The 23,041-nt window shown below is 41.9% G+C and overlaps 2 protein-coding genes across 8 annotated transcripts; both read right to left on the reverse strand.

Annotated features, from left to right (window-relative positions):
• Positions 1-244: 244 nt before the first annotated feature.
• snrnp27 (small nuclear ribonucleoprotein 27 (U4/U6.U5)) lies at positions 245-3,894 on the reverse strand. 2 transcript variants are annotated; one of them, XM_010738479.3, is made up of 6 exons: positions 3,691-3,892; positions 2,703-2,835; positions 2,432-2,544; positions 2,232-2,311; positions 917-981; positions 245-582 (listed from the first exon to the last, which is right to left on the reverse strand). In XM_010738479.3, exons 1-6 carry the CDS (start codon positions 3,725-3,727, stop codon positions 528-530), a joined length of 483 nt encoding a protein of 160 aa, XP_010736781.1. In that variant the 5' UTR covers positions 3,728-3,892; the 3' UTR covers positions 245-527. The 2 variants fall into 2 exon arrangements, 1 of the variants encoding a protein (XP_010736781.1); XR_003461369.1 differs by lacking the exon at positions 245-582 and adding an exon at positions 1,807-1,961 and having other exon boundaries at positions 3,691-3,894.
• Positions 3,895-5,057: 1,163 nt separating this feature from the next.
• On the reverse strand, positions 5,058-21,969 carry add2 (adducin 2 (beta)). Of its 6 annotated transcripts, none has more exons than XM_019266076.2 (16): positions 21,557-21,969; positions 17,700-17,898; positions 17,155-17,296; positions 16,151-16,302; positions 15,935-16,015; positions 15,269-15,418; positions 14,855-14,998; positions 14,673-14,771; positions 12,807-12,983; positions 11,016-11,261; positions 9,297-9,413; positions 9,141-9,227; positions 8,922-9,048; positions 7,986-8,069; positions 6,618-6,651; positions 6,408-6,469 (listed from the first exon to the last, which is right to left on the reverse strand). In XM_019266076.2, coding segments are annotated over exons 2-16 (1,788 nt in total). In that variant the 5' UTR covers positions 17,847-17,898; positions 21,557-21,969; the 3' UTR covers positions 6,408-6,468. The 6 variants fall into 6 exon arrangements, with proteins under 6 accessions (XP_019121612.1, XP_019121613.1, XP_019121617.1 ...); XM_027278189.1 differs by lacking the exon at positions 7,986-8,069 and adding an exon at positions 8,735-8,743 and having other exon boundaries at positions 21,557-21,968; XM_019266067.2 differs by lacking the exon at positions 6,618-6,651 and having other exon boundaries at positions 5,058-6,469.
• Positions 21,970-23,041: the final 1,072 nt, after the last annotated feature.

The raw sequence follows: 23,041 nt of genomic DNA on the forward strand, positions 1-23,041 counted from the left end.
AACAACCTGGACCCACGCAAAACAAACGACAACACACAATCAATGTGTGAGCTATAAAACGTCCTCCTGCTACAACTACATTTAATATTTGATTGAGCAGTTCATAGCACAGTGCCTGTGAGGAACACATTAGGACATTTAGCAGAAAAACATAAGCGTGTGTGTGTGACGTTATATTTAGAAAGTGAAGTGATCATATTCATCATGAATTAGAAAAGTATTAAGACATTTACAAGAAGCAATGTTTTTACAATGACATTTTTAAAATGCTTTTATTTCAAATAAAAACTCAGTACACCACAACAAGCAGAAACTCCATGAACTGTGCCCACAGTGGGTTTCTATCAATACTTTGCTGTATCATACTGCATGCACTATTATTTACATATGCATGTTCACTTAGAAAAACAAGCTATATAGAGAATTGTTGCGTCACACAGAACAGAATTGAACTAACACTTCTCCCACTATTGTACGGGCAGAGCAGAGGTAAGTTTTTCGGTTATCTCAATGAGTTGTTGATACTTTCAAGCGATGAAGTCCAGCGGTCTGTTGAATCCACCTTTTCTGTTCATGTACTGCCTAAAAAAAAATAAATAAATATATGAAAAACACATTACATCACTGTTACCCTCGCAACACTTGCAGATTACATCACTGAGCACCAATGGGAGAGCTGGGATCTCTGCATAGAAACACCTGCAGAGGTGATTGGCTCTGCTAACAGGGGTTGATATTGAGAGCGCTCACTGCGATGGGACTGAGAAGTTGGTGTTTGAACTCAAGAACAAACAGGGGATAACTTGAAAAAGACAGATATATAATAAAACAACGCCTTATGAAAGATGTCAATAAATGGCCCGTGGCTGTGTGCCATACTGCTGTGATGCTGCAGCAACATTTATTGTTGACGTACCTGTATTTTCTCTTCATGGTCACATTGACAGCATGGGCATTGGCTGATCCGTCGGATTTCCTCCCCTGTGTGAAAACAATGTCAATGCCTCTTACATTTAAAAACACACCTTATTACATCTCAAGTTAAAGAGTGACATATAATTAATAAACACAATGTAGAAGTCCATGCTTGACTTGCTCCTTTTATTTACAAAATACGTGAGATCATTTGGAAGATGAGCTGTAAATGAACTGAGAAGTATGGCTGAATTAGCAATTGTGAATTGTGCGATTCACTTTGGTAAATAAGACCATCATGGTCTTTAAGTTTAATTTGACAGATAAAACAATAATCCAACGTGCATTTCATGACACTGAGGATGTGCTGAAAAAAGTTTTAAAATAATTTTATCAGAAATTTCTGTCAGCAAAGAAGCTAAAGCTCAGTGGCCTGCCTGCAACTGCTTCACAGTGAATTACTTCCAGCTTTTGACAAAAGCCTGAAACAAGGGAAACCTGCCTGTAAAGCAGCTACATGTACTGTAGATGATGTAAAATAAGTGTCACGTTAGCTGTGGAGGACAAAGAGTAAAAGTTATCCTGGATTTAGATTTGTACATTTATCACCTTTTGTCTATAGCAGTGTTGTAGTACCCGATCGACTTTTAAAAAAAGGCCCCGGTCTCATTCACTCGATCATCTCAATCAACTGCATTTTCACTCTGCCTTGTCTCAGTCGCAGACAAACAAGACTCTGGATTTTAGTTTAAACCACAACTGCAGGGATGTCACTTAGTTGCCTGTGCATTTTCTGATTTATTTGGTAACTGTCTGGAAGGAGTTATCAGACAGATGTAAACTGCAAAACAGCATTCAAACTCGAAGGCGACTCAATGTAGCAACCCTCACCTAAAGAATTTTTGATGAATATTAGCCACCTAAGTGGGCCATATACTGTCTGGTCTTGGTCTTGACTTGGTCTCATCTCCTTAAAGTCTTGTCCTTGTCTCGATACGCTCGTCTTGGTCGTGACTTGGTCCTGGTTTAGTTGCTTGACTACAACACTGACATAGATAGATATAACGTTGCAATAGAGTCATGACCTTCATCATACCTTCAAAAAACACAACATGTGAATGTTAACCACCGCATGGATCACTACCCACTCTGAACCTAGGCTGCAGGCATTCACCGTGGCGATGCACTGTGATAGTCCACCAAAACCAATACAAACTGTATACCCATCTTCAGTTTAGACGAATACAATGAACTTTATTTGTGATTAAGTGCACCTCCTTGTGGCTGCATAACATAAGACACCCTTGTGTTCTCACCTTGGTGCTGTCAAAGGAACCAAATCCCATCAGTTTCATCATCTCAATCTCCTCTTCGGTTTTGCCCTGCATGTCCTCCTCTGTCACAGAAATGAGGGTGTTTTGCCATAAACATGAATGCACATGGAACTGTCACAAACACAGAAAAGGCTGAACTTTGTGTGAATATAGCAAAGAGATGAATATGATTCATCTAATACCTGAGATCTGAATGGGCTTCGTCGTCTTTTCTTTGCCGTCTTTGCGCTCATCATCACGTCTGTCTTTTTGTCTCATAGGAGAGAGGGAGGACGAGCGATGACGTCTAGGAGACCTGCAGAGGAAACACAAAGATGGCTACAGGACGGGTTACGACTGCTGAGGGCAGACACGCGATTAATACTGTTTTTGCTTTATTTAAGTCTATTTGGGTTGCAGACAAATTCACTTATTCTTCAGAGGTTGACGAGGCCCTGAGAGACACACACTCACCTCGAACGCCTCCTGTGAGGAGATCTTGAGCGACTTCTGCGGCGGTCTCTATCACGATCTCGAGAACGAGAGCGATCCCTCTCCCTTCTTCTTCGCTCGCGCTCCCGTGAAGTGGAGCGGGAACGCCTCCTCTCTGTGGCAAAGGAAGGAATGAGATTTTAAAATATACGATATATAAATATACGATACCTGATGTTATACATTACTGTTGTATGTATAGTTTTCCTTTACAAAGACATGTATGCCACAAGGCAACTGAACTATATATCTTTGGACAGTGAAGACACATTGTTAAGGTGTACATGTGTTACTAATACTACAGCACTGTCATGACACATTTCTTTAATCACTTCAGGTAATAAGGCTCTGCTATCAACCCATATTGATCCTTTCCTATGAATCATCACGTACAGATAAACCAGTATAAACTCGGAGAACAGAGAGAGCATGTTGCTGTTCACACTGAAAAATGAAAGGCAAATTAATTGATGTGAAAACTGTCGATTGTGTAGACAGATGTAACCCTCAGCCACCACCAGCAGGATTTAATGTCGGACAAACCAGAGATGAGACGACATGCATGCATGAAACACTCATCCTGATTTGTATCCACAAATATTGGCCTGTAAGAATCCTGATACGACTTAACTCTGCTGCTAATCTGACAGTCTTAATTTAACGAGAGACATTTAAAAAAAAAAAAAAAGGAATTAATTCATGTGCACAAATCCTGCAGAGTGTTGGCCTCATCTGTTGTGACTCATGTTCAATAACTACGCTACATAACTAGCTACGGTGGGAACATGTGCTCGCCAATTTACCTAAAGAACTATGACATTGTTATTTATTATTATTATTATTATTATTATTGTTGTTGTTGTTGTTGTTATAGGTTTGGACGTCGTGCTCAGTGCGTGTGCTGCCGGCTAACCATACGTACTGTTAACGTTACCGTTAGCTCAGTTAGCTCCTAGCATGGCTGCCTTACCTCGTCTCGGAGGAGTCCTGCTCCTGCTGCGGCCCATCCTCCTCACGGGGACCAATGTAGTGCTAAATATAAAACAATTCAAAGTAAGAAACGTGAACAAATATGTGGGTTTCGTTAATGACTGCGACTTCAACACAGCCTCTTTTTGTTGTTGCTTGAGGATGAGATATCCGGTGACCTTTCCGTGTAAGCGCGCCCCCTATCGACTCGGAGTAGTCACAGAGATTACATGGAATGCTACATTCATCAGGACCAATGACTGCATAGTGTAAATAAGTATATAAAATAGAAATATATATCATAGGTCAGGATTTTGGGATGACACATAAAATTAGACTCATCTCCAATGCGGATGAGTCTACCTACAGGTGGGAGATTGATTATATTGTGACCTGGTGTAGCCAGAACAACTTGTTGAGTTCAATGTTCTACAGACAGAGGAGATGGTTGTGGATCTCACAGGGAACTTATCCTTGCCTTAGCCCCATCACCCTGTGCAGCTCCTCAGTTGACACTGTGGAGCCTTTCTGCTTCGTGGGATTCATGAAGTGGCTCTCTCATCAAGAAAAGCCAGCAGAGGATGTACCTCCCAACCTGCCAAAGACAATGATGGTGCACTTCCACACCTCCATCTTTGAATCCATCCTCACCTCCTCCTCATCCTGTAGGCAGACTGCAGCGTGTCATTCGGTCTGCAGAGAAGGTGATTGGCTGCAATCTCTCCAGGACCTGAAGATTGTGCTTGACAAACTGCCCTCTGCAGTCCATCAGGACCAGAACCTCACACCACAAAAACATTTTACCAACAACAAGGCCCAGGGCCCCTCTGACACTGACTCTCCCCATCCACCCACCCAGACCCTACATGTTACATTAATGCAGGGTCAGCTGACTCTTTGCATTACATTAACACACACCTTTTACCTTTTTATTACTGTGTTTGTTAAATATCTTAAATATTCTGTATACTGTGAACCTTTGCACATTTCAAGCAAATACATTCCTGCACAAAACTGTACAGCTCTTTTCACCTTAAAAACACATTATACATAATGTGCATGCATTTTTTACTTAATGTTTGTCATGATAAAATTCAGAAAAAAAGCAGAGGCAGAAGAAAACCACTGGTGAACTGGCTAGATTATATAGAGTATAGATTATTGTTAGTCCTTTCAAAGAGCTGTTTGAAATACAGAAACTAATATCTTCAAGCATTTAAACAAATACTGTGTAATAGCTGTTGAATTAATAGCAGCAACGGTACTGTAGCCTTTTGCCATCATAGTTGTGTGTCACTCTAATAAAGTGTTAATGTAGCCGTGCAGGGTGGCAGAAGAAAAAACATGAAACATGAACTAGACGTCCGGTTTGTTTTTAAATCAAACTTGATTTTTAATGACTGATACATGGTAACCTTGCAACACTCACTTATACACCCTAATATAAAATAAATTAAAACCATGAGCAAACATCACACATTGGCATTTTGATAACAGCTACTGGTTAAGACTGAAAATAATTACAACTGTTAAGAGGTATTTTGCACACATACATTTGAAGGAAAATGAGAAAAGTGGAATGTTTAGTACCTTCAGTATCTTCTGTTACTGGGTTTCAAACTGCATTGGCAAGCAACAAGTTCTTTATGCTTTATCCTTTTTTTTCCTCTTTTTTTTGGGTAACTGGTGTTTAGTTAGAGCGCCTTGTGTTTTGTTGCGAGCCATTATTTTCCCCCGCTTTCTTTCTCCTTGTTCATCCCTGCTGTAGTAATGTCGGTAGGCTGAGAGTTTTACACACAACCAGCATTCAGAAGAGCACAATCAGTAGCTATCAGTATATTTCTACATGTACTGCACCTGTGCTCACATAGTATACCTGCAACATCTATCTGATAATTAAAACCAAATCATGACTAGAAGATGCCTATGATGATGGACAAATGCAACATACTAGAATGTCAATATACATATGGTAAGTGCCTATACGTGAAGGGGGCGGGGTGCATAATTCAACGGAACTTAAATTTCCACTGTGTCTTGCAAAGATGTGGATTAAAAAAATGGTATGAAACGTTTGCAAGTGCACAGGATCACACGACTAATCCCAGTTTGAGAAAGAAACATGTTTGACTGCCTATACAGTGAAGTTGAGTAACGCTTTGATAGCACAGCAGGTGAAAATAAGACATGAGTAATACAGGGACTCCGTGTGTATGTGTTTGTCACAAGAAGTAGTGCGTCAAAATGTTGCGTCCGACCTGGGTCAAATAGTATGTGAAAGTAATTATCAGTGTTTTTAACCTGCTTAAGATGAACCACCACATAGATCAAACTAAGTGAGTACCAGTGTACCGGAGCACAGTTAAGTATTCAAGGGTCAATTTAGTACACCGTGTTGGTGGATGACATCTTAACTGAAAGTGTTTGAATAGATCTGATGTGGTTAACTCATCTGCTACTCCGTCATACACTAAGAAATGTTTCACAGTAGTATTTCACCGAGGTCTGGTGTGTCTGAGCTCCTCAGGTCTCCGCCTTCTCCTTCTGCTTCTTGCTCTTTTTCAGGAACGACGGCGGCTTGAACTTCTTTTTCTTCTTGGATGGGGACTTGGAGGGTGACCCCTCCGGGGTGCCGCCTTGTGGTTTGGCGGGCGGAGCAGCAGGTGTGGAGGAGGTGTCATTGGTCGAGAGAGCCTTCATGCCTTTTTCCAGTTCCTCTGTCATCTGCTTCTCCTCCTCGCCTCCGTTCTGTATGGCTGGAGAGTCGGTCTTTGCCTCCTCTGCTCCGAGTAGTGTAAAACAATAAAATAGAGTATTAAGCAACCGGAGAGAGAGGCCTGAGCAAGGTGGAGCTGCAAAGCTACATGCTGCAGATGAACATGCTTGCTTAATGAGACGTGGGTTACCATTCTGTTTCTCTGTACTTACTAGTGAGACAAGACCATAGCACCAGAAGTGTGCCCTATGAATCAGTGTGGAGTGACACAGAAAAGGACGGACAGACAGACATAAAGACAGACAGACATAGAGACAGATACAGAGGGAGAGAGTACAACAGATACAGTAGGTACAATGACAGATGGATTTCCCTGCAAAACAGCCAAGACTTGTTCAAGACATTCTGACTTACACAGGTGTAACTAAGACATGTGATGTCTCCATCCACTTTACTTTTAGCAAAATCCAGTGCTGACAGAGCTAATAATGCTTTAAGCTGAACACGCCAACAAAATTGCACATGCCAACAAAACCTGACCCCCGTGTTACTCCTTTATCTAAGAACATCACTGTGAGTTACCTTTCCAACCCACAGAATCCACAGGACATAAAGTCTAACTGTTTTCATCTTTAGTAGAAAAAGTTCAAATGTCAGCTTTAACAGTGAGGACTATGCGCAGAAACACTGTCTTTAGAGGATGTTGTTGGATATCTCAAATGTTATGTTATGTATGTTTAACACTGTTATGTATTTGTTGAATTCAGGGCACATACGTGTTAGAGTTACATGGCTGATACTACTACTACATTTTTCTTAACCTCTTGGGCCAAGAAACTCAAACATTAGACCATTGGAAATCTGTACTGAGTCCAAATTTGAGATTTTTGGTTCCAACCTCTGTGAGTTTGTGACGCATAGTTAAGGATGAGTACAGTATCTGCTTGTGTGGTTTCCCACTTAGAGCAGGGAGGAGGAGGTGTGATAGTGTTGGGATGCTTCACTGATGACACTATTGGTAATTTATTTAAAATTCAACACAAACTGAGCCAGCATTTATTTTTCAACAGGACAGTGACCCAAAACACACCACCAGTATATGTAAAGGCTATTAGGCCAAGAAGGAGGGTGATGGAGTAGTTTGGGCAACAAGGTGTCCAGTCTATATATTATATATATATATATAATATATTATATATATATATTATATATATATAATATATATATATATATCTATATATATATTATTGAAAAGTGTTGGACAAGCTGTTCCCTTTTATGGGTTATTTCATAGCTTTGATGCCTTCATTATTAGAAAATAATAATAATAAAAAAAAAATAAAAACCATTGAATGAGAAGGTGTGTCCAAACTTTTGACTGGAACTGTATTTGAGTGTGTTTTAGCTAAACAGGGACAGTATAAACTGCATACGAGGAGGTGTAACACGGTTGTCAGTGAGCATTTGAAGCATGAGAGAGCAGAAGCTCAAGTCCATGTATGACTTGGAGTAAGCTGCTGGTCAGATACGCAGTGTGCAAGGCAAGCAGGGCAGATAGTCAGCGCTCTGCCAAGCCTCACCTGTGAGGGGAGCTTGGCTGGGCGGAGGGCCCTTTATGGGAGAGGTAGCTGGGGGAGACTCCTTGTCACTTGCCACCTCCTCCCCTACTTACACAAACACACACACACAGACACACACAGTGAGGGTTTGTTTGGCTGTGCAGGAAGTTAGATTTGTGAGGCAAAAAGGAGTGATCACAGTTAACAAGACAGTCACAAGTGACCCCGTTTGTGTCGGGGGGGCTGTTTGTAGCATTTTATCTTCCAAACTGAGGATCTGTACATTTTCAAACATTAGTTAAGGAGAGTCTCTAAGAACTCATACACTGCATGTTATATTTTGCACCATGCAATGAGATTTAAGCAGGAAATCTGGTCCAGCACAAATGATGGATAGGGTAATGAGTTTAATATGAAATTTTAATATGAAACATATATAATGAATTGGCATTTAAAATGCTACGCACAGCAACTTTAAGAGGGTTAGAAGACAGTGTGCAATGTATTAATAGTGAGTGTGAGGGGTAGCATGTTAATCTGCCTTTATTACACGACTGCACACCATGGTAAAATGTTAGGGGATTAATCTAAATGAACACATCAATAATTAACACAGTCGGTTAGATAATTAAAATTAATATATTAAGCTCTAAGATTCTCCGTTAATCTGCAACCAGCTGGTAAGACGAGCAAAGCTTAAGTGATCAAATAAATGAAAGGACCAGTGTGTAGGAGTAGCATTTGATGGTAACCTGTTTGATGTAACAAACCTTAGCCATCTAGAGCATTTTAAAAGTGAATCATCATACTGATTTAAGGATAAACTTATTAAGTCAACTTAAGAATCAACAGACCTCTACTGTATATTATATTATAGTCCTGTAACTGGATTGTTAGGAAGTTCAATAAAGTTCATATAGCCACTGAGTCAGCTGAGTTGAGTTGGATGAATCATACCATTGGTGCCCCCATCCTGTTTCCTCTGCACCTCCTTGCGGTACTCCTCCAGCTCCTGGTCTGTCAGTTCGTTGAAGGGATTGGGAGGTTCTGGCTCTGGTGGGGCTTTAGGTGGGCTGACTGGAGACTAACAGACAAGCAGAGACACAGAATCACTCTGCAGCCCAAAGGCAGTTGGAAAGGAAAAGATGTTTGGCGAGCAGTGAGACTGCAGCTCACCGGAGGACTGTCAACAGTTATAACGCTGGCGAGGACTTGAGACTGTGGGCCCGCTGTCTTCATGTCCTGGCGATTCTGCTGTCGTATCTGAGGAGAAAAAAACCTTATAGAGCATTTCTGATTGATGTGACAGTACGCAGAGGACAAAGAGGTTACCTTGTTTCGTGTCTCTATCACCTCTTGAGGGTTGGTGAAAAGAGGCACAAACTGGTTTGGGTTCTCTATCTTGATGGCTGTGCTGCCAGCCTGTGTCAGCTCTTCTGCCTTCAACCACTAAAGGAAAGAAAAGCAACATCAAAACAATATCTCATAATCCACCTTAAAATACTTTAAAGGAGGAAGATCAGTCTTATATAAAAAGATGTTTAGTCTGACAAGTAGATTTACAATGAAACACCTGAGACTCACGTGGCAGGAGGAATTAGGAATAGATTTTAGAAAAATTAGAAAAGAGGCACTGATCCATATCCACATTTTAAAGTGCTCCACACTGCACTGGTCTGAACAAAACCAAACAAAAAAGGACCAGTGTGTAGGATTCAGTAGCATCTCATGGTACTTGCTGACTGTAACCCCCTCATCTAAATCTCTCATTTCTAGCCTGAAGGACAAATTACAGTGGCCACATAAAACGCAAATGGCCGTATTTAGAGCTAGTTTTTAGTTTGTCTGTTCTGAGCCACTGCAGGAACATGACGGTTCAACATGGCAGACTCTGTGGAAGAGTTTTTTACTAGCTAAGTCCGTTGACAAGGGTTGAGGTTATCCACCCTCATCCACACCACATTTTCTTTTTTACTAAATTAATACTTTCAAGACTCAGTATGTCTAAAATGTAAAGCAGGCATGGGCAAACTGTTCCACAAAGGGCCGGTGTGGCTGCAGGTTTTTGTTCCAACCAACCAAGAGCACAAAGTTTGACCAATCAACTCTCTGAAGACTGAGATCAGTTGATTAAATGAGTCAAGTCTGGTGTGTTGCTGTTTGGTTGGAAGGAAAACCTGCAGCCACACCGGCCCTTTGTGGAACAGTTTGCCCATGCCTGATGTAAAGGATCCTGTTATCTAGTCAGACATGAGCCTATAAAAAGTGTGTGTTTTTATCAAGCAGCTTTGATAACATGGACGTTTGTCCAGCAGAGGGCAGACTCTGCGCTGCAGCAGTCGTGGGCTTTCACCTGCAATGCAGAGAAGGGGAGAGAGAGGAGGATGGGAGGGACTGAAGGGGAGAGAAAACAGAAAGGGAGAGCCGAGCTCCTCCCACTGATGTAAGCCAGCCAGCCTCGTGTTGTTTTTTCCGTCTCTAAAGGGCTCATCACTGCAGCTCTGCTTCACTTTTTTTCTAAGGCGCTGTACATAGAAATGAAAACAAGCGCTCCACGGCGTACATCAACCTTCATGTGAGTCAGAACTGTTGACTTTAGATACAGTAATGATACCTTTGGGTTGAGTGCACATTTCCCCTTTAAAGCATCAGAGAGATGCTGAGTTAATTATTGTTTGTGTCCATATCCTGCTCACACCAGTCATCTTAAAACATAGCTCCAAGCCCAGCTGTGAGTGGGAAACATTACCTGACTTTTAGGTCACAGTGGATGCAATGTAGCGTAGTCTGCATGGCGTTGTAAATAAATGTTGTAAATAACAACGGTCAGTTGGTGGGGTAATGTGAGTTTTTGGACAGATCAACAATAGTATTACTATACCTGCAATACTGATTAAATATTGAGATCAAATAACATAATCATGATCCCACCTATCCCTAGATGCCTTTTCCCATTCTTTGTCTGAGGGGAGGCCCACGGTCTCAGACTTTGGAAAGCCTTAGACAATTTTTCTTCTGTTTACTAAAATGAAATGATTCCTAGAGGCTCACAGTGGTGCGGTGTCCCGGGCTGGCTTGCTCCTGGCTGACTTTTTGGTAGGTGTTGGGGGTGTTGAGCCATCGAGTCCTCTCCTGCTGCTGGCGCTGGGCAAAAGGGTGCTGCCTCAGAGCCGGGTGAACTCCGTCATCATCAAACTGGTGGAAAGCTGTGGCGGTTGCGGGAACCTCCACCTCCCTCCGCGTCCGCGATCGCTCCAGCAGCACAGGGAAGCGGTAGGCGTAGCCTGTACGGTAGCCCTGCAATACAAGAGTGGAAAGAAGCTTTAGGGTGTATACATGCTGCAATTTATCAACTCACAGCTGACCCACTGGTGGACACACACACACACAAACACACACACACACACACACACACACACAGAAAGAATGCATTTTTCCACTGGCCTGCTAAAGCAACACTTTTGCTGCACCATGGCATGTCAAGCTGTAATCATATGTTTCAACACTGTGGTCACACAGCAGGAGATAACAGCAATGATTATTTTGGTCCTGATTGGGAGCTCAGCCGAGCTGTGCCCTTGCATGGTTCAACATATTGGGAAACACTTATTCTCTTTACAAATCTGCCTTAAAACACAAACAGTCTAAAAGATTTACAGCTTTGTTAATGCAAAAACTAAACAAATATGATATAATGAGTGAGCTTTAGAGGGGCTGGTAGGTCAAACAAAGCCAGGCTAGGTGTTAGTCTATGCTAAGATAAACTAAATGGTTGCTGGTTATGTTAAATGGATAGATATGACAGTTCTCAAACTCAAACTGTGGTTATGTAGCTGACCAGAGCACATTTTAAAGTTGAAAAAGTCTCACCATGGCTAGTTTTGTCAGTACCGGTACTTTAGAAGCTCCTGTGTAGCGCAGTCATTGTATGCATATCTGCTGTTTAGTTACTGCTGATGCAAACTGAACATTTCATTCCACCGCTTTACATTAAAAGCTTTCCATCTGCAAACCACAGGAAGGCTTTTATGCTGTTATGAAGGAGCTACAGGAAATGGAGCAGTATTTGTCATGGTGCTTCACATGATTTATGATTGATGTCAGGAACTGGAAAGACTCCCATATTTACAACTGGGAAGTGTTCACATCATCAGACAACTGCAGGTGGTGTAAGGATCGTAAAGGGTTAAAGATATTCTGCACAGAGGATATAGCACCATATCCATTACATTTGTACTGCATTACCTTAAAGGAGCTTATGTGAGGGAGTTATATTTATTTGTCTTTTCAGGCACTTTTAGATTATTAAGCCGCAATTTCTAGCTTTCAAAGAAATACAGTTCCACATGCATGTTGACATAAATGATATTTAACATTTAAAAAAAAAAGTAGCTGTGGTTTGCTCGATATAATGTTCCACAAAAGTTAGTCTACACAGCAAGATGTGGATGTTTTCTGTGCTGTTTGGTAATCATTTTTTATATTGCATGGGTGGAGAGGTGAGAGCTGCAGCTGACATAGATCCTGCTGCCAGTTTGTGTGAATCAGCAAACCTCCCACACACATCAAGGTAAGTTAAACCTCTGAACGTGCCCCCTTTAATACCAGTGGATCTTTGCAAATTGAAAACATACAGTATTTAAAATGAGTGTAGCAGAAGCTGCAAATCTTTTGTATTAGTATGGGTGAAGCTCCAAAAACATCCTATACTTCTAACTAACTAACATCTTTCATTAGAGTTGTCACAGATACTCTTCATGACCTTCATATGTAAAATTAATGACTTATTAATCATCACTCACCACCGTACACATCTTCTGTTTTGGTATAACTGTTACCTACCAAGTTATCCAAAGTTCTCATGAGGGCTTCAAACTCATGCTCCCCAATGCGGCTTTTGTGTAGTGGTCCAAAGGTGGAACCAGCCCAGCCAACGGTGCCGGTTGGGTTGGGTTTATGAGTGGTGCGGTCCAGCAGGATCAGGTTTTGTTCACCCCCGGCACAGCACAAAGCAGTCACCTTTCAAACAAACCAACCAGATTTAGAACAAGATGCCAGCTCGTCTTTATTGTAATGTTACAGAACTCATTCACTCTTTTTCAAATTCTACATCAAGCATACACATTTGAATTCAGAGAGAGAGATGGTGCCTTGATGCGCACATGAGTGGATTTATCTGGGTGTGCTAAGCAGTGGTATATGAAAACTGAATGTATTTTGGTGTTGACTGGAGAACTCTGGGGAACGCATGACTAACAATGGACTGGGATATGCCAGCCCTGTCACCAATCTCTCTACTGACGGTGCCAGCAGGAAACCGATATCGGTGAGTAGGCCTACTTGCAGCTGAGGTGGAGTGGAATTAGATAGTTTTGTCTCTGATGTAAGTTGAGGCACCAGAACAGCCCATTTCACAACTAGAAATGCTCTTAGATGCATTAGTATTCAGAAAATGCTTTTATACATATTGGCTTGGTCAAGGTCATTCTTAAATAGAAAATAGAACAAACAGGTAAAACACAAGTGTGTAGGTACGGTTCATGCATGAGGCCAAGTGACCTTACAGTGACATATCTGCTTTCTTACAGGCCACTGTTGGTCCTGTAGGATTACTGCAGTGTCTCTTTGGCACACGACACTCCTGTAGTGTATTATACTGCAGTGCAGAGCTGCTGGCTGAATTACAGTGAAAGGGTACCAATGGGAAACTGCCCAGGTGTAAAAGTGGTGCATCTACTTTACGTACACATGCCAGCTCACTCTCCCACGCTCACACATATGCAGTGACAGCACTTCTTTTCTCTAGTACATTATTAGGGGTGAAGCATATCAATATGTGTGCGCACTGATATCTGAAGTACCTGCCTGTCTAACCCTAACCCCACCTAACCTAGGTAACCTAGTTAGATGTAGTAACAAATGTGGTGTTGAGTGAAGCTACAACGGTCAGGTGTCAGGAGCAACACCTGACACTACACCTAACGCATCAGTACGGGGTTGAATGAAGCTGATGCCGGCCAGTAAATAGCCCTGTTCAACTACTGTATTAATCCATGTTATGGCAAGAACCGCTTAATAAAAAAAACAAGAGTCCAAGTAGCAGACACATCTCAACATCAACTGTTCAGAGGAGACTGAATCAGACCTTCCTGGTTACTGCAAAGAAACCACAACTGAGAAAGACCAAGAAGAAGAAGAAGAAGAAGAGAAAGACTTGACCCAAGATGGTGGGATGTAGATACGTTGAACATACATGGATGGTATCTGCATGTGTGGTTCCCACTGTGAAGTGTGGAGGAGGAGCTGTGATGGCGATACTATTGGTGATTTATTTCAGTTCAATACGAACTGAACCCGCATGGCTACCATCACCAGAGAGATGGTCTGCAGTGACATACCATTCCATCTGGTTTATGATGCTTAGTGGGACCGTCCTTTTTAAGAGGACAATGACCCAAAAGACACCTTTAGGCTGTGTAAAGGCTATTAGACCAAGGAGGAGAGTGATGGAGTGCTGCATCACATGACCAGGGTGCTTATGTCAGAGCATGGTCACATTGTAGAGGTCTTGTTATGCACTAGTGAGCTGCTTGAGGTACTGATGTGTATACTGGTGTGTTGTTCACCCCTGATAGATCATAGTACTCATCTGCTATTAGTATAGTGTGTGTGTGTGTGTGTGTGTGTGTGTGTGTGTGTGTGTAATACCTGAACCTGGCAGGCAGCCTGGATGTGGTAGATGGTGTAGAAGGCCTCCTCCACAGACTCCCCCAGAGCCACAATGCCATGATTCCTCAGCACCAGAACCTACACATCATGAGGTCAATATTAACGCAGGATAAAAAACCATGTTCATTATTATATATTATATACTCTTGTGGTGTGCTCACCTTACAGGTAGGCCCCAGACTCTTCTGCAGCTCCACTCTGTCCTCCTCCTCCTCCATAACTCCATTATAGTCATAATAGGCCACATCACCAACCAGCAGAGCCTCATGGGAGAGTGGCAGGAGGCCACACTTCATAGCTGAAACCTGAAGACAGTGGGCTGTCACTCGTGGCAGCAAAGGCTCATATTGACAATGTTGAAGCTTTACATGCAAATCCATGCTGATATAATTTTATCAGACTCAAACAGAAGAAGATGACACTATAACTGCTACAACTGTGAAGTAACTTCATTAATCACCACTGATTTCAGATGGTATGACTAACTCTGCATGCGAGCAGCAGCCTCCTCCAAACAGGACGACGCTGTGAGTAAATGCCAACCTCTCCCTTGGCACGAGCCCGGGGTGACTCACCGCAGCTGTGGCCGGTGTGTGGAGGTGAAGCAGACAGCGAACATCTGGTCGGGCCGAGTAGATGGCCGAGTGCAGGCTGAACTTTTCTGTATCCACGCCCAGGTTGGTGCTGCCCTTCTCCACCATCTCACCCAGGATGTTCACCTTCACCTGAAAACCACACAGCACCACCTGAATGTGTTTCTCAGAAGAGATGGATTAGACAGCACTTGTTTTTAAATGAGATATCCGTGTAAAATCTGATTTTTTTTTTACACCTTGAACTTCGCGCAACGCTCCTTTTCTTTTTTTTTTTGGTAAAGACTGATAGAAAAGTTATGGATGAAAGCAATAACAGCAAATGGCTGTAAATATATCATAATATAACATTATAGACCTTTTAAATGTAGTAAAATAAACACAAGAAAGTACAGTACATGTTAATAATTACAGCTGAAATGATGAGTCAAATAAGTTTAGTCAAGCAGCTTGATAACTGATTAATTGCTTCTTTTGTCTTCATCTGTGTTAATTAGATATCGTTGAGATTTGATCAGAAGAAACAGTCTGAATACAGAATTAGACAACCCCACAGACACAGATCATTTTATTGATCAATTATACTATAAAAGTGGTACAGATGTACCTCACATTGACCATTAAGTGTATGGAATTAGTCGTACTCACCAGACTGGATCCAGTCACTTCACTGTAGGCCAGGCCGTCTGGAAGCACCAGAAAGTGTTCCTGCTCTTTACTAACACGCAGCTGTCAGGGAGGAACAGGACATTAGTAAAAACATACAGACGATGGAAGTAAAGCTACACGCAGTTCAAGATATGAGAGACATTTTCACACAGCTCTAAGGTGAGGAATGTTGAAAGATTAGTGGAACTAACTAACAGTGAGACAGTTGCGGCTGATTTGAGCCCAGCCGAAGAGGTCGAGCAGGCGGTGGACACTGGCCAGCTTGCAGCGCATCAACCTCTCCCCCTTCACCATGCTGCCAGGCTCCCAGCCGTGCAGATCATTGATGGGTGTCACCATCATCATGTCTGTGGAAGGAAGAGAGAAAATAAGGCACAGACAGAAGGCAAGTAGTTGATTGATTCTTTTAAAATGTACACAGTTTAACAGGAAAATGGCACGGATTATGTGGACGTGGATATGGATTATGTCTTTATGATGAAGACAGGTACCTCTCTCTGACTGGACAGTGCAACTTTTAATCTATTGTTATAATGGACATGCACCCTCATATTATCCCTGCAGAGCTCTGCCAAACTGCTGAGCAGAGGTCGAATTATCCAGAATGACTGAACACACCTGTGTGGACATATACAGGCCTCAACACAATCGCACGTACAAGTGATAATTTTCTCTCCGTGCTCAGGTTAAATATCTTCAATTAACTCTTCATCCTCCACAATCTCCTCATACGTTTACAGCAGATATTTATCTTTGAACATTTTGTGTAGCTTAATTTGTTTGAGCTTAGTCACTGCCTGTTCATCTTTCTCTGCCAGCAGTCATGAGGGATTCACCACTTTCCTTCTCAGCATGCAGCATTCGGCGTACTGATGTTAAAGCATGCACAACACCAGGTCCAGCTACGTAAGTGGAATGCAGCCACTGTTATTAGTTACATTTACATTTAGTCATTTATCCAAAGTGACTTACAAAAAGGGAATAAGGCTACAAGCAGACCTGAGTATTGGGTTAGGGTTAGGTTTTCAGGGCGAAACGGGCCAAAGCAAACTGGCAGAAGACTGATGTAAACAGTGAAGTGACTATAGTGCAGGTGAGATTGCACTACAATGAATAAATGTATGTGGACAACAAAACACTGGGACAAATTCCTGGATGTCATTGTTAAAGTACATGCTTTAAAAGTTTGGTGCACATACTAGAAGGAGAGACAGGCAGGGAAGCTGGAGAGCCATGTGAGGCCATGAAATCAGCCAACTGTCTCAGTGCCCATAGGTTGGATGAGCTGCCACCCTTCTTCATCTGTTCCTGGATCAGAACATCCAGCTCCTCTCTGAAGGACTACACACAAACACAAATATTAATATATCATCATAAGTTTCATAATCATACTCAATAAAAGCCTGTATGTATACAATTGTTTCATTTTTAAACTTCCTATAATTACATAAATCACAGGCTTTGATTAACAAACACTTGTACACACACACACACACACAGGGGTGAGGGTGAGTGAACACATTTAATGAGTCAGCATCTCTCTATCAGTCCTTTCACTTCATGGTCACTGTTCTCCACTTCACACACAAATACATCAGCACTATGTGGCCTCACTGCTGCCCTCAAGCAGTCAAATGGCATTTGAAAGCAGATTTTCTTTAATGTGAGAACATAACCACATCTAGATGAGAGGAGACAGAGAAAGAGAAAGTAAATCACACACGCAGACGAGTCGACATCTCACCGGACTCTGAAGGAGGCTGGAGATGCGCTTCTTCTGCTGGGATCCAGAGCCGGGTGTGGAATGCTGAGGTGACTGGAGGCCCTCAGGGATGCCATCACTGGGGCTGCGCTGCACCGGGGTGCCTTTGGGGGTGGGGGACTTGCTCATCTTCTACTATTTTTGCAGTGGGTGACTTATAAGCAGCTGTGGGTGGGGAGAACTGTAAAGAAAGTTTCTGAATATTACAAATGTTGCAATTAAAGAGTTTATTTACACATTATACACTGTTAAACACACTCAAAAATACTAATTTTTCGCTTTAACTTCTGAGAGTTAGATGAAAGATACTGCTCTCATCTGTCTGTTGAAACTAGTAAAAATGACAAACTGCTGTTTTATAGGCTGTTTCATACCAGGATAATTCTAGACCAGACCTCCTGGAGCTGGACCCCCACAACCAACCAAGCCCCCACCCAACACCCTTAATATAGAATCAAGGAAAAAATAAGCAAAACTATTACTTAAGTTTTAATGTCAGCAATCATAATCATATGCTCCTAAAGCAGCAGCCACAATCCTGAGGATGAAAAAATAATGAATGAAAAGTGACCGCTATCGTATCCTGAGTCTATACTTTAGAGAGTCCACATAAGCCCTGCACCGAGGGAGATTATAACAATGAAGAGATGCAGCAAAGATGATCAAATATCACATTTAAATTGTCAGTTCAATCAATATGCTCACTTATGTGCAATGCGACCCCGAGCAAATCCTTTTGTATCTTGGATTCAAATTTAAACTTCCTGTTGGCAAGCACAACAACAAACAGCACACTGGATTGCACATTAAAGTGAGATTTCTTTTTTTTTTTGTTTTTTTAAATGGCAGCATTAAGATGAAAAACCTACCCTCGCATTAAGGATGCTGTATTCCTCGGGGCACCGGCCGATGGAAGTGCAGAGCTATAGTAAATGCAGCATTAGCAATAAGAGCTCACATGCAGACAGCAGCGTCAGAACCACTAACAGGAAGTTAGCCGGCGATACAGCTCAGTAATTGGTGAAAGAGTAAAGAGTTACCGTAAGGATCTTCAGAAAACAGCTGGCCACTCCCAAAATGAAACATACTTAACCCCCATACATACACACACACACAGTGCTGCAGGGAGTAGATAAGGTCGCAAACACACCACACCCTCTCTCCTGTGCTACATCTCACTAACTGACTCAATTACTCACTTAATGGGTTGCATCACAGTAACATAACTATTTGTGCATCCCTGATCACATGCATCGTCCGTCCCATCCCTCTTAACGTCCAGGGCAAGCTTTTAAGATGCTCACTCCAATAGAACAAGAGGAAGTTATATCAGATCCATGTGCATTACAAAAATCTCATTGCACTGCACACTGAAACTGACAGATGACTAAACCTTTAATGGAGTTTCTGAATAAACCGAGCACTATATCCTGACAGCATCAGGATTCACTGCACTCTAAAGCGCTAAAACATCATCAGCCATTTATTAAAGCATTCCCCAAACTCCACAAATATACAATGACCATGATCCATGTCTCCAGATCATAACAGTCAGCCAGTTTTTGGTTGGAATAATCATAAACTATCATATATATTATATATCTATGAGTTATAATAGCCAGATGTATCAGGTGGATGTTTTTAGCAAGCCGCCTAATCATTCATCAAAAGCCAGGATGTGAGGAAGCAGCTCTCTCTTTCGCTTTCACACTGGAGGCTGGTTCACTATAGAGAGTATATGACTCTCTCTGGGGACAGAGGGAGCCCAGCTGCTGACAGGCAGCAGACAGAAAGCCTCTCTCTCCAGGGAGGGTCCTAATGACTAAGGGGAGACATAGAGATGCTGGCCCACCATCCCTGCCTCCTCCTCCTAATCCTTAGTTGCACTATCATGGCTGACCATGATGCATCATGAAAATGTTTTCCTATATTTCTCTGCTCTTCTGGAGCTGGGTTCTTATCCAACTGCAAAAATCACAATTTCAGTATTGCTCAACTAGAGTTAGAGATTACACAACACAAACAACAAATGTAACACCACTGTGCTCTGCCGTGAGAAATCTCTGGCCTAGTCCCAACCTTATAAAAAGAGGTAAACAAAACCATCAACTTTGTACATTTGATGTAAATGATCTACACATATACATGCCTGTACAGACTGTATAATATAGACTATGTCTACCCACCCACAGTTGTTTTAGGAGGTCTGTGTCTGCGCTTTGACATCCAGCTGCAAAGAGGCAGACAGGCCTATAATTACTTAAGTAGTGCTGGATTGATTTTCCTCTGGCTTCTCTTTCATTGGGTTTATGTTTTCACGGCTAGTCAGTGGATCACAACCAGTTCTGAAATTAGTTTTAACAAACCAGTATCTTTATTTGCAAGATAAGATAATGCTGAATAAGTGTGATCATGTTGAAATCTATTGTATATAACATAATTAATCTTCACACGTGACTTTCAAGGCAAGCCACTAAACCAGATTATTTCATTTTATATAAAATACATTTTACATAGATTTATTGTATTCAACCGCTGAGTAATGGACTTGTTAACTTTGTAAAATTTAGCAGACTGAGTGCTTTGCAGAAATACAGCATACACAAGATGAAAATGCATTAATGCATATATGATATAGAGGTTAAATGAAATGTGTTGACTCTGTGTGGTGGACAGAAGCTGAAGGTGCCTATTATTGCATTATTACACCTTATAGAGGCAGAAAATGCAGAAAATGCCCAGCAAACTGCAAATACAAAGTCTAAGCTTAATGAAGAGATCTTGTACAGAGTTACATATCCTCATTACAATCATTAGTTTGTTTAACTGACCCTCAAAGCCTCAGGTTTGATTTTTAATAACTGCAAATTTTATATTGAGGTTGTTTGACACAACACAAACAGCTAAATCGTTTGAGTTGTCTTAGATATACAATGTAATCTCAGCTGCTGTGACTAAATAATCTTAATAAAACATGTGATGTGTGTATATTCTTTAAGAAAATGGTCGATATTTGAGGGTTCAGCACTGATTTTAACATCAACTTGTGCACTGCTGTGTCTGTGCTGAATCCATCCTTGACTCAATGCCTGCCATTGTGCTGTGGGGAGAGACAAAATGTGCACACCCCCGCTCCCAAAGGACAAGCAGGACAGGCCTATTGATCAACTGGTCACGTGAGTGCAGGGTAACATATTTCAACGTGGACGCACAGTGTAGTTGTTTTTTTTTTTTCAGCCATCCTCCTCTTCTCCACCCGCTCTGCATGGCTGCCTAGCAACACTCGCACGCGCCGCAGCCTCAGCACCAGCGGAGCGGAGGATCCGCTAATGGCCACCCGCAAAACGCAAGAGGCCAGCAGAGACACAACACTGCACGAACCGAGGAAAGCAGGAAAAAAAAAGAAAAAAAAAGCAGCACGTTTTCAAATGAGCTAAATATCTCAGTATGTCCAACATATTAACCCGGAACACGGCTCGGTGGAAGGATTGGGGAAAAAAAACAAAACAACAACAACAAAAAAGAGAGCAGTGGCGCGCTCGTGAGAGAGAAATGAGAGGAGGCAGTGCCATCGCACACACATGCAGTCGTCACGAGCCTTTATCTGCAGAGCACAATGAGGAAAAGAGTGTGGTGCAAATGTAATCATCTCACAAAAGCACATACTACGCTGTATCCACATCAGGCTGGGCCGTGCAACACTGAAACACCATCAGTGAAATGCGCACACACCGCTCATGCACGCGTCCGGGAGAACCTTGAACTACGCCCAGCCATTACACCACCATACCCCCTGTACGACTCCCCTAGACACAAATAAGAGCAGACTGTGTACTCACGTCAGTGCATCCTCCTGACCGGGTCTTCTGAGTGGGTGCGGCACACCCGCAGCCCGAAGCCGTCCTCAGAATGAGCAATGGTTAATTACAACTGATCTGTCAGTGTTGGCTTGCGACACCAGGGCTCCTTTGTCAGACTATTTCAGGGCCGCAGCTGATACCAAGTCAATGGACCCTGATGTTTTTCATCGCTCAGTGCGCCTGGACCAGCCCACTGCCACGCCTGTCCACGGTCTGACACCCAAGGGCTCCCCCACTCAATGCAACTAGAGTGGGATTCAATCTTAGCAATGCACTTGGTTATTGTATCTGCGTGCAGTCCTGCTGGATTTCTAATGCTGTCTCCTTAAACGTTGTTTAGTTGGCTAGGCCAGAGAATATATCACGTCAAACAGGCGCCACTTGCTGGTCTAATGGAGAACAGCCTGAACACTGATCGGCAAGGGATCAGAAGGAAATATTGTACTTTGCCTGCACCTCCAACAGCCACACTATTAAAAATGATTTTATTAAAATCAGATTTATTATTATTAAATATGAAAGGGGCCATTCTGCATTATGAGTACTTTATAGTAATTTTGTTACTGAGATTTGTCTGAACATGTATATGAACTTTTTTCTTATGAAATCTAATGAAATTATTTTAGCATTAACCAAACATAAGTCTTTTTTCATTCAGGGTCATGGTGGGGCTGGAGCCTATACCGGCTGACTTAGGGCGAGAGGTGGGGTACACCCGGGGTACATCACAGGGCACCACGAAAATAACAACCACTTTAAAAAAAAGAAGAAGACATTTTACAAACAGAAGCGGTCTTGTACATTTTATTCAGGGCTGCTGAGGATACAGTTTGTAAAATAAAAATAAAAACACATTTATATTTACTCAAACCGATTTACATTTGAAAAGTTAAATTAAATAAGACAAATAAAATTCCACTTTCTCCAAGAAAAAATCTTCAAAGTAGCAGGCCCCTAAAAACAAAACAAGAGTTAATAATTAACACATACATTTAGTGATGCTGGAAATAATCAAATAGAAACATTCAACCAGAAGAGGGCACTGTAACTATGCATTTCAAAATCACTCTGGACAGTGAGTCTACAGAAAGTATTTTCTGCTGCGCTCCAGTGTTAAAAAACAAAGCATGGAGAGTCAAAAGGGGTAATTATCAGTCACACCTAATTTAAACTTGAGTGGAGGTCTAATCAGCCAGAATAACGGTGTTAGTGTGCTGGCCATGTAAGTACACTTTGAGTGGTGTGTTGTGGTGACGGTAGGGAGATATCAGAGTTTAACGTGTAACCTAATAAATAGGTCAATTAACTAACATTTACTTTGGCTGGAACACTGAAATGAGTAGCACACTGAAAGGACAAAATATCATAGCAGACATTTTGACTGGAAAAGCACAGGTTTTTCCTGTTTTAGCGCCCAGTTAATCATGTCAGTGTGACATGAGCAGCACACACAATAATCTTGTT

This window comes from Larimichthys crocea, chromosome III (genome assembly GCF_000972845.2).
Source record: "Larimichthys crocea isolate SSNF chromosome III, L_crocea_2.0, whole genome shotgun sequence".
NCBI lineage: Eukaryota > Metazoa > Chordata > Actinopteri > Sciaenidae > Larimichthys > Larimichthys crocea.